At 39.9% G+C, this 11,391-nt stretch overlaps 4 protein-coding genes across 12 annotated transcripts in view; all 4 read left to right on the top strand.

Moving 5' to 3' along the window:
- The window catches only part of Gyc88E (Guanylyl cyclase at 88E), an 11,760-nt gene extending 8,111 nt beyond the window's left edge, over positions 1 to 3,649 (top strand). For 7 of the 8 annotated variants that reach the window (XM_018026327.2, XM_026814392.1, XM_018026330.2 and 4 more), the window contains 9 exons: positions 94 to 217; positions 276 to 417; positions 593 to 719; positions 807 to 1,011; positions 1,127 to 1,273; positions 1,540 to 1,672; positions 1,755 to 1,982; positions 2,157 to 2,489; positions 2,567 to 3,649. In XM_018026327.2, the coding sequence (XP_017881816.1) occupies positions 94 to 217; positions 276 to 417; positions 593 to 719; positions 807 to 1,011; positions 1,127 to 1,273; positions 1,540 to 1,672; positions 1,755 to 1,982; positions 2,157 to 2,489; positions 2,567 to 2,991 (1,864 nt within the window). In that variant the 3' untranslated portion in view covers positions 2,992 to 3,649. The remainder of the gene's footprint in view (positions 1 to 93; positions 218 to 275; positions 418 to 592; positions 720 to 806; positions 1,012 to 1,126; positions 1,274 to 1,539; positions 1,673 to 1,754; positions 1,983 to 2,156; positions 2,490 to 2,566) is intronic. The other variant, XM_026814393.1, reaches the window with a different exon arrangement.
- The window catches only part of LOC113464467 (sugar transporter SWEET1), a gene marked incomplete at its 3' end in the record, with an annotated part of 99,445 nt that overhangs the window by 10,081 nt on the left and 77,973 nt on the right, over positions 1 to 11,391 (top strand). The gene's annotated exons all lie outside the window — the stretch shown is intronic.
- On the top strand, positions 3,906 to 5,888 carry LOC108625959 (odorant receptor 13a). Of its 2 annotated transcripts, none has more exons than XM_026814397.1 (9): positions 3,906 to 4,099; positions 4,156 to 4,281; positions 4,341 to 4,461; positions 4,578 to 4,779; positions 4,836 to 4,958; positions 5,050 to 5,140; positions 5,205 to 5,344; positions 5,569 to 5,701; positions 5,798 to 5,888. In XM_026814397.1, exons 1-9 carry the CDS (start codon positions 3,956 to 3,958, stop codon positions 5,846 to 5,848), a joined length of 1,131 nt encoding a protein of 376 aa, XP_026670198.1. In that variant the 5' UTR covers positions 3,906 to 3,955; the 3' UTR covers positions 5,849 to 5,888. The 2 variants fall into 2 exon arrangements, with proteins under 2 accessions (XP_026670198.1, XP_026670197.1); XM_026814396.1 differs by having other exon boundaries at positions 3,909 to 4,099; positions 4,521 to 4,779.
- On the top strand, positions 6,853 to 8,797 carry LOC108625970 (heart- and neural crest derivatives-expressed protein 1). The gene is made up of 3 exons (XM_018026345.2): positions 6,853 to 7,698; positions 8,025 to 8,229; positions 8,303 to 8,797. Exons 1-3 carry the CDS (start codon positions 7,445 to 7,447, stop codon positions 8,579 to 8,581), a joined length of 738 nt encoding a protein of 245 aa, XP_017881834.1. The 5' UTR covers positions 6,853 to 7,444; the 3' UTR covers positions 8,582 to 8,797.

Raw genomic sequence — 11,391 nt, 5'->3', positions numbered from 1 at the left:
GTTTTGGGATTGACTGTATAGCCAATACATCCTTAAATGTGTTAAATTGATTTTTATGAATGATTGAAAATATGGAACGATTTTTATTTTTAGATCTGACATGATCGTGAGGAGCATTGGCAACTCTTTGATGGTAATTTTGCCAGACCTCGTCGGAAAGAAGATAACTCATTTCTTTGATCTCGTCAGACCACTCATTGCCTTCAAGTTCCATTCTGTGAGTAATTTTAATAATATTCGTTCTTAACAATTGTTTCATCGATTTTTTATTACAGATTTTGAACAGAACGAATAATATTTTCGAACTGGTCACCGTGGAACCGATTCTCACCGAGAGACCGTCAGATAGACAGAGGAACGAGATTTTGCTAAGCGACGAACTCGACTCCGTCGACGATCGGACTCTCAGATTAAAAGGTAATTCCAAATTGGAATTATTATTATAAATAGAATAATTCTGTATTAATTAACTTACAAAAATCCAAGGCTTCAAATTTAAGTAGAAGCTTGCAGATTGAAAATATTGTAGTGATGTATGATTTCTAAAAAAGAAAATATCTACAGTAGAATAATTTAGGTACACAATTTTTAGGTCAGATGATCTACATGGATAATTGGAAGATGATGATGTACCTCGGCACTCCTGTCATGCCTGATTTAAATGCCTTGATAGCAACTGGACTTTACATAAACGACCTATCCATGCACGACTTCAGCAGGTTCGTCATTCACCTAAAAATGAAAATATCTCTTCATCATCTCATTACAAATAAAAACAATATCATTAAATCTGATTTGAAACGTAGAGACCTGATGCTGGCCGGTACGCAGCAGTCGGTGGAGCTGAAGCTGGCCCTGGACCAGGAGCAGCTGAAGAGCAAAAAACTAGAAGAGTCCATGAGGAAGCTTGACGAAGAGATGAAACGTACGGACGAGCTGTTATACCAGATGATACCGAAACAGGTCGCGGATCGTTTAAGGAACGGGGAGAATCCGATAGACACCTGCGAGGCAATCAAAGTTTTAATTACATTCACATAATTATTCACTATTCTTGTGTCTTTTTTTCTCAAATTTAATTAAGCAATATTAATTGAGACGAACCATGAATTGATGACTATTTCAGATGTTTGACAGCGTTTCAATTTTGTTCTCGGACGTGGTCACGTTCACAGAGATCTGCAGCCGGATCACGCCGATGGAAGTAGTGTCTATGCTAAACGCGATGTACTCCCTGTTCGACACGTTAACCGAAAGGAACCGGGTGTATAAGGTATTCTTAGGTAGTAAGAGTAACAATTTATTCGTCCGCGAAACATCACAGACAAACCAAACGAAACAAAAAATATTTAACAACGTACGTCGTTGTCGCACATTCACCCCATGACATATAATGACACTGAGAGGTCAAGAACTTAATTAATATTATTTACTTACTATTTTTCATGAAATTCTGTTTAATTTGTATGTCAAGGGGTTGATTAATGCAGCTAATAAATCTCCTAAAGATTTTGTTATTGAATTTTTTTTAATTGTTAGGTGGAGACGATAGGAGATGCTTACATGGTCGTGTCTGGGGCGCCAGTGAAGGAGAACGATCACGCGGATCGTGTGTGCGATATGGCACTCGACATGGTCGAGGCGATAACAGATCTGAAAGATCGTTCAACAGGTAAATCCTTCATAAATTAAATCCCATAAACTTAATTTGCATACTAATTCTAATATTCCTTCTGTCTTTCTTTCTGTTCCAGGCTTGCATTTGCAGATAAGAGTAGGAGTGCACAGCGGAGCTGTGGTGGCTGGCATAGTCGGGCTGAAGATGCCACGGTATTGCCTGTTCGGCGATTCGGTGAACACTGCCTCGCGTATGGAGGCGACCAGTCAAGCGATGCAGATACACATATCTCAGTCAACCCGAGAGTTATTGTCACCCTCCTACAAAGTGAAAGAGCGAGGCGAGATCGAAGTGAAGGGTAAAGGTATACGAGTTACCTTTAATAATCAGTCTTCATTATTCATTGATTTAAAACTGCAAAAATCTCTTGAGAATTTTCTCATCTGGCTGTTGATTAAAATTCTGATATTAAATCAGAAGCTTGCATTCTTTTTCTATCTTCTTCTATAACTTCTTCTATATTTTTCTATAACTTCAGGTACGATGAAAACCTACTGGCTGGAGAAAAGGGAGCACAGGTCGCTTTCGACGAAGGGGATCACGATCCAACAGCCTCCACAGTGGCACACGAGGAACACCGAAAAAAGGCTCTCTGCCAGCACGTCTGCCACGTTCGTAACCACCACCACTCTCTACGATAATCAAAACAGTTTAGACGCCTCCTCTAGAAGAGGATCTAAAGTAGTTTCAATGATTCCTCCGGATTCCTCTTTCCTACCCGAGGAGAGACGCATATACTCGCCCATCACGTTTCAAGACGTCGCCAGGAGGTCCGTCGCCAATTCGCCCACGAAGAACACCGACACGAAAGGTTCACCCAACAAAACAAAAAAACAAAATGAATTTTATAGTACAAAATTTTATAATAAATAATAAAAATAATTACAGAGTCCAGGTCGAATTCGATGGGCGCAGTGATGACCAGGAATTCGGAGATGTTCAGTTCACTTCTCAGCGACACTGAGGAGCACTTCCGGCAGCACCGAGACAGTATATCACCTCGAGCAGAGAACAGATCAGTAGGAATACATTTAAAGCCGGAAGTGAGCGTAAGTGCCAGCGCAAATTCAAGCTCATCATCAGACGGTTCTTACGACGACCGAGGAGGAGCTTCAGTAACCGAGCCTGACAATGGGAAACGCGAGAAGGACCCGGAGAAACCCGGTCAACCAGAGAAGACTAAAGATTGTCAAACGTTTCAAAGTGAATCAAACTCGCAATCATTGACACAGCAGGATCACTGCTGCCCTGGATTCACTATGACCAAAAGTGGCAAGGCTCGTCATCAGAACAACGGCTGCAGCATCGCCTAAGGATTTAAAATCAATTTTTAACCAGTCAAGAGGCAGCAATCCGGGAATGTATTTTTTATCCTACGTTCCTCTCGGCGAGAAATTGATTGATGGATTTATAATATAAACGTACTTGTACTATACGTATAAATGTACTCGATGTGTTTGAACAATGCCACGCGTTTAGTGTAAATATAAACAACGTTTCATGTGTTTCTACTTTGGAAGCTAAGGAACGTATCCAAAGAAATTTGAGTGAAATTTTCTTGTTAAACTGGAATTTCGAACTTGCTCCAATTCAGGTGTTCGTCTCTGTTACCTGAAATTCAACAGAAAGTTGTTAAACGATGTCCCATGTTCTTGTCAGGTGTAATAGAAATTGTCTGTATCTTGTGAATATCGTGAGTAGATAGATTCAATCTGAAGAGTCAATATAACATCCGAGTTTTCTGTCTGAGAATTTCATTTACCTCACAGTTCTGATTGTACAAAGTTAGAATCGTGTTTCATAACTGATGAAAATTAATTCAGTTGCTCAAACTTGAAGATTTTCGATACAACAAAAATCTGACCACAGGAAACTGATTATTTAGAACGATTCTTTTTTAGCATTGTTAACTGTCTTAATTTAATAGATATGTAAACCATATTGTAAGGAATTATACGTAAACCTAATAAATCTAAGTATTTTCAATACTACAAAAATAAATGCTTCACTTCATTTACCTCCTCAGGATTTCTGATTAGCTCCAGCAAAGACATGCAGAAACTGGTGCTTTTGCAGTAAAACTACCATCGTTTAAAGAATACCTTTGATTCCCTTCCAGCCCTGCAATTAAGCGAAATTATCTCTACATAAGATTATCGATTGAGTTAATTTTATATAATGAAACCGTCTGTCCTTACGTCCAAACGGAATACCTAATGAGAGTAATTAAAGCTGACTGTAGGCGAAGCTATTCTCAGTTTCTAAGGAACTACCAGAATGGACAGCACTCAATACGAATACCTGCGAGTGAACAAGTACCTGTTATCAGCTACTGGCACGTGGCCTTATCAAACAATTGTACCAAAAATTATTTTTGGAATCGTTTTCCTACTAACCGCCGGTGCTCAAGCGTTCCTCCAGGTATTCTAATTCCCCTGTAGCTTAAATTATGATATTAAATAATAAAAAATTTATAGATTGGTGGGATGATAGCAGCGGCGGTCGACGGTGATTCTGAAGCAGTCCTGGAGAGCTTCGCTCCGGTCACCATCAGTCTAATGTGTAGCTCTAAGTATATCAATTTCTTTTTCAATTACAACCAGGTACGTTCTTCAAATTCCCCATTTTGCAATTATTATTAACAATCCCATGCGATGCTTAGATGAAGAGAATGTTGGACGTAATGCGAGACGATTGGCATATTTATAAGAAAGTGGAGACAGAATACGAAGTGCTCTGTGCACAGTACGCCATTGGGAAGACTCTGACTGTAGGCCTCACAGGTACTGAGTCATCTCGACTTCAAATCATTCGATTATTAATAAATAATTGATTTAATTAGTCATTTTATTGGGCCTGGTGACGCCGTTCTCGGCACTGCCTCTGATGATGAACATAGCCGACGGTTTAGGTCTGTTCAACATGACCGACAGGCCTCTGGCTTTCAGAGTCGAGCACTTCGTCGACGTAGACAAATACTATTACGTCCTTCTGGTACATTCCTACTGTGGAACGATAGTTTTTACAACAGTGGTCATCGGCATTGATGCAATGATTGCAGTTTATGTAATGCACGAGTGCGGCCTTTGTGAGATCTTGAGGTGAAGTTCATTAATAAAAATTCTACAATTACTCATGTAAATTGATAATTGTTTAGAGTGAAGCTGGAGAATTTCGTGGAAGGGGACGGCTTGGAAGTCGAACTGTATCCTGGTAAATATGAAGACAGATGGTACAGGAACGCGAGGGAGTGCGTTATTTTACACAAGCACATAATCGAGTCAGTAGCATGAATCAATTTGCCATTTAATTACTTTTATTCAATCCTCGAACCTGATAAATCCTGCTCTTCTATATCGGTTCTGAGGAAGGTTCGGTAAAATGCTTGAAGGCGCCAACACGAAGTCCTACTTGGTTCAGTTAGGCCTCAACATGATCTGCGTGAGCTTCACACAGTTTCAGGTCAGATTTTCATACCAAAGGTATTTGCTTTTAATTTATTCATTGCAAGCTTCTTTCGCATTAGGCTGCCATCAATTTAGAACAAGACTTTGCTATGGTCTTGAGGTACGTCTCAGTCACCATTTCTCTTCTCTTTGATCTTCTGTTTCTCAGCTGGCCAGGACAACAATTGTCAGATTATACAGAACGTATCCTTCAGAATACGTAAGGATTCTCTTTAGTAATTATTTATTAGCCTCGTCTTACAATCTGCATTTTTATAATTAAAATACCTAAAAATAATGACAGAGAATTAAAATTTTAATAATTACTGTTCTAATTCTTAATTAATTCACAGCTCCTAACTTGAACTAACATAACTTCTAGAAGAGATTCATTATACATGTTGATCTTTTTTTTTAATCAAGATGTGACGTTTATATTTTTAGAATGAATGCTAAATGGCACCTGTCGTCGATCAGTTGTAGGAAACTGTTATTAATAATGATGCTGAGGAGCATGACGCCTCTCAAGTTAACTGCATACACGATGTACACAATGAACCTGGAGAGTTTCAGCACGGTAAACCCAAAATCCTAACAAACATCCTAAAGCCTGTTAACAATTTCTACTAATTTAATACAAAATTTTATAATTACTTTCTTGTATCTCTTTAAGGTTGCACGAACGTCGTTCTCTTACACGATGGTCCTAATGTCGATGCAATGATTGATTAAAAACGTTGATATTTTTATGGAAGATTCTATACAGTTGAAATAAATATTTGTTATTACAATCCCTAAGAATTGTGAATCTTGTATTTCCGAAAAAACGCCATACGTCGACACGCCATATGGTTCCCGAGGGCTGTCCTCCTTTGAACGGAACAAGCAAGACCGATCTATCAGACCTGGGGCACGTGCCCCACCTCCCACCTGGGTTTAATTGATTCTCGTATCTATGAACAAGTCATTCGAACGTCGATAAAAGCTTGTTAACTACTTTCGATGCTCCTACAGTGAAACGAATCCATAAATTCACATCTGCGAGTCATTGACAAATACATATTTAATTAACAGAGACGATTGAACGTTTCACTGATAATATAAAACAGGAGAGCCTGTTTTCTTTTTTCAGAATTACGTCCTTGCCAGGTTAATGGACTCGAATCCTGGGAAGGTTCATTCCCCGTTCTGTCGGTACTCTTTATCCTGAAATCTAGGGATAACACCTTGCAACTTCCGATCCGGTTGACGTAGGCCACGCGCCTTCAGTCCCTACCGCCTCGTATCTTTAATCGTCCCAAAGCCCTCGGCCAACGACCGTTGCATTCCGATAATCGTTTCCCTACTCTAATTTAATTTACACATAATAAACAACTAAACCTTTCCAATTTCTAGGATCATGAAGAATGTTAATAATCGTAACGCTGCATATGCTCCGCTTTTGTCTTCCTTGATGCACTTTTTATTAACAGTATTACTTATTATCCACAGCCTCTATTATGAAAGCATCTGTCGGGGGGAGCCGAGACAAAGCCCAGAAAATCGGAAATTATCACCGTGCAACTTTTCCTACAATTTTTTCTAATAAGCAATCATTTTGTATTTGCAATTCCTGAAACAAATAAACGATTATTATACAATTTTCTTTTAATAATAATAAATCCTTCCTGATTTCCAATAGAAAATAAAGAATTTTTCCTTATTACCATGCATTGAAATCATCCACTGGACTGACTCAGCCATAATCGAATTGTACTATTAATTTCTAGCAACTCTGTACTTGGAATTTCTGAAGAAAATAAACGATTTACCGCCTTGTATTGACCCTCATTGTAGGAATTGAAATGAACAACGTCGGTTCTTATCTAAATCAACAGGTACTCTTCAGCTTCTGTGCGAGGGATCGGCCGGCGATAAAAGGAACAGGAAAGGGAAAAATAAAAAGAGGTGGTGGCGACGGCGAAGACGACGAGGAGAGGGTAGATGCAGGAGCCCAGAATGGGCCACCAGGTGCACCTATAGAATCGACATGAAACCAAGTGGGAACCATATGTTGATGCAGTGAAGGACGCGGCACGCGCCACACTCAAACTTCAGCCTTTACGTCGCGAGGACCTCCTCCTCTATTTTCCAAACCGTCTGATCTTCTCAATTCTGACTTCAATCCTTGAACATCTCGTCTGACACCCACTGAAGAATGAAGAGGATTAAAGTCTCCAAACTTGGAATAAGTGCGAACGGTTACTGTGATAGAATTCAATATGGATAAACATTTGTGATTCTGTTTAAATTTACAAAAGTTAAACAAGGACACAAGGAAATGGCTCTCCTATCAAACCACCACGAATACCCAATATCCAATGACATGATAACAACCACCTACCCCGCGAGACCTCACGACAATCTCTATCCCTCCCCCTACAGTTCTCCAAATTACGAACCGGTCAAAGTGCCTTACAGTGACAATTACGTGCATAAAAATGAAATAACTCCGCGAAAAGACGTGATTAATTATGGCAAAGAAGAGATCTACGAGAGGAGTTTCAGCGTGCTCACACCTGTGACTCCCCACAGGTAAGAAGAGTCTCCTCTTCGCACTCTCACGTTTTCACATTGCAAAATCACCGTGCAAACTCTGAATTTGCAAGGCAAATGATAGTTTATTACAAATTACATGCCGAGAGAGAAACGTCCCAATTCCTGTTCACAAATTCTACCGTTGTTTCAAATTGTATAGGACTGTGAACGGAAATCGGGAGGTTGACCCGGTTGACCTCGTGTCAGTACAGTTTTAGAACTTGTATAATGAGGTAGACAACCGAGATGGCGATCACCGCTATGTACGTCGCGAATATGTACAAGATGATCATGTCATTTGGGACCGATGACAGTTTCAACAGGTACGAGGGCCACAAGGTGACTCATGCCACGTCGGCTGATGCGTTGCACGAGGACAACTCCGTCGACTATTGCCCAGCAGGGTATTGCTACGAGACTCCGCCGCAGGACCAGAAGTACCAGATCGTAGACGATCACGCCCAAAAGCCGGTGCACGCGCTCCAGGACCAGAGGAGAGACCGCTGGGAACCTGTAACATCAGCACAGGTAAGAAACTAACATCTAACTAACATTAAAGGGCAGATTTACTTACCTTTGAGGTGTAATGAATTTTGTTCAGAAACAGATATCGCCGACGAACAGTCCTAGGAAGGGCAGGCGACGCTCCAGAGACATACCGCCGTCGCCAAGCGTCTTGAAGCGTCGACGGTTGGCCGCGAACGCGCGCGAGAGACGTCGTATGAACGGGCTGAACGACGCGTTTGATAAATTACGCGAAGTTGTACCGAGTCTTGGTGCTGATCACAAGCTCAGCAAATTCGAGACGCTGCAAATGGCACAGACTTACATCGCGGCGTTGTGCGACCTCCTCCAGAGACACGACGGCAAGTGGCAATAGAGGATTTTTTAATTAGAATTATATCTGCACAGTTTTTCTCTTTTCACCAAACGCTTGGATTATAAAAGTTTGCAGCAGGTTTTTGCAATGCATTTCTTACAATTGTATATAATTTTGAGTGTCTATGTTATTAGAATTTGCACACTTTAGTTGTAAGAGACGGCTAACAGTCCAAAGAGGAATGAATAGACTAAAGAATAAAAAGCCAGAATTGTTCTTAAGGCACACAGCGTGATTATATTTGTATTATTATTATTATATCTTATAATAAATTATTATAATTTAGCATGTAGAAGAGGACAGAAATTCGGTGCCATTATTATAAAATTTAGATTAGATTTAAGAATGAATTAATTTAAGAACGTTTGTATGTATTAGTTATTGTGTCTTTATGTATTCGTGTAGCTAGTCAGGAATTTAATTAGCAATTAAGCTTAATGACCCTGTTAACCGTCCATTAGTAAATAATTTGTATGAGAAGCCAAAGAATAAATGAAGATTCGACGACGCTATCTCGTAAGCCTGTTTTGTCAAGATTGAATGTAAAATACTGTAAATAAAGTGTAACTCGAGAAATGAAGACGCTTTTTATTCACCCAAGACTGTAAGAACCAAGTCTAAATATCCTAGCATGAAATCTAATTATTCCAGCATGAGTTTTAAGTCGAACGACGGTTAAAATGGAAAGGATGAAGTGACAGTGATTGGTAACCCTTTCTATGGATTGGCAAGATCGAAAAAGAGAAACACAACGCGTGGGCGGACAGCGGCACGTGCCTCACAATGGAACTCGTTAGCGGTTTCGCATGCCTCTCGTTTCCCCGGCGCCGTCCACCTTCCCGCTTTAAATAAGAATCCCAGATGCCCGATAATTACTGATCATTAATTATCAGAACACGTGCCAACAGCAATTCAAAAAAACATACACGACAATTCTTCAACAATGACAATTTGATAATAAAATTTTAATATAATCAACGGGTATTTTATGCTAATAAAGTTTTCAACCGTGCGTTTCTGTTGATTTTAAATTAGCCAAGGACTGAGTGGAGGAAACAACGTTTTCTCAGTTGTGGAACATGAGGAACAAACGAAAAGAGAATGCGACCATGTGACTCTGGGCGTGACCAGGACTGGTCGAGTTTCCAAATTGCTATTTCAGGTAAGATTCGTGCCGCTTGTGACCCTCCACGCCGAATTATTCCAAGACAGAAAACACTGATTTCCTCGCTGAATAGACATTCTCCACTCTTATCGTTGCAAGTAAACAAAGTCACTGACAGAAAATCGACTTAGCTAAAAGATAAGAAGAGTCTCAGTACACGATTGCACGTGTTGTGAAAACCAATTTTTGTTTTGTTTTTAGCATTTAAGCGTCTATTGATAATATATTAAAGATTATGGCTCTTTCGAGTGCTCGCAACTTAATTATTAAGTGGTATCACAGTTTGATTAATTGTCTGTGTTATGTATTTTAATAATGTAATTCTGATAGAACTAGACGCCCAAAAGTTTTCGCACTATAATGAAAAACAGCTTGTTATTTTTTAACAACGCATGGTTTTCTGAGATAACGGAAACTAGTCTACCTGAATTATAGTTAAAATTGCAAAGGAGCAATTTTCCAGCAAGAATTATTGACTGGCAACGAACCGTGACCGTGAATCTACCCTTCGGAGGAAGGGAAGATTAGTTCCAGGCTGGGTTCCAGCGAGGATTCTGTGACACCTCGCCGCCCTTATGGTGTCAAACCCAGCACCCTCGACGGAATTACGATTCCAGCCACCTGACTCCGTGTCGAAAGATTTCGCCACCACTTTCACCGCAGGACTCGTTAACCCTTTTGATCATCAAACTGAGAGAGAAAGTAGTTTTCCTTTGGATCAGAGGTGCCGTCAAAATTCGTTTCGAGAACTCCCATGGCGCCTGGAAACTGCTCTCAATTCCCCGAATTTACAACCAGCCAGAGTACAGAAAAATTCAATTTTAAACAACGAGATTATCTGAAACCAAAAAAGATGAGGTCAACGTCACGTCCACAATTGTAAATGGCCAGAGGCGAATTCGAAACGAATTTGAATATCAGTCAGAAGCTGCTCAACGTGGGTCGAGGAGTTCAACCGTGAAATTATTCTGCTAGGAATTTTCCTGAACGTGGAACAAAGAGAGAATCCGGGCCAATAGTCACTGCCATTAGATACCCGCGATTCGCAACACGCTCGAGAGGACGAGAGAAGGTTTCCATTCATATCATTTGCGCTTCTGAGCGTTTGTTGTATATGCGCCTCCGTTTACTGAGTATGGAGAGTTCGAACGTAAGCAGGCGTCTCGGACCCCACCCGGAGTACGATGTTACAATTCTCCTTTATATACTAACCGGTATACACCGTTGGGCACTTGCGAGAAACGGTGGACAAGTTCTGCGACATCTGGGAATAACCAACAGGCAATACGTTGTTGAATAATTATTAACTAGGCAATGATTAAAAGTTATGTAACAGCTGATAATACCAGTTCCTTGATAACGAATTCTCCAGTGTCAGCAGAACTGAAGTGCAAACGACGACGACTGATAAATGCATTTTTCTGTGACCTTGTTCCAATTTAATTCAATGAATTTCTTCATTCTATTGACTAAGCTTGTATAGACTTGTATAATTAAATGATGCTAGCTTTTTGTGTTTGTTATTACAGATTAATATTATTATTAAAAACTAAAATTAGAGTGATTTCTAATTTTTCATAGGTAGTAGTATCACCTACAACTTTTACTTGAAGCATTCTTCGATATTTTGAGAAAAAAAAATTTT

This window comes from Ceratina calcarata, unplaced genomic scaffold (assembly GCF_001652005.2).
Source record: "Ceratina calcarata isolate Rehan_Ccalc_2016 unplaced genomic scaffold, ASM165200v1 scaffold383.2, whole genome shotgun sequence".
In the NCBI taxonomy this organism is placed as follows: Eukaryota; Metazoa; Arthropoda; class Insecta; order Hymenoptera; family Apidae; genus Ceratina; species Ceratina calcarata.
This window is presented reverse-complemented; position numbering and strand designations above follow the sequence as displayed.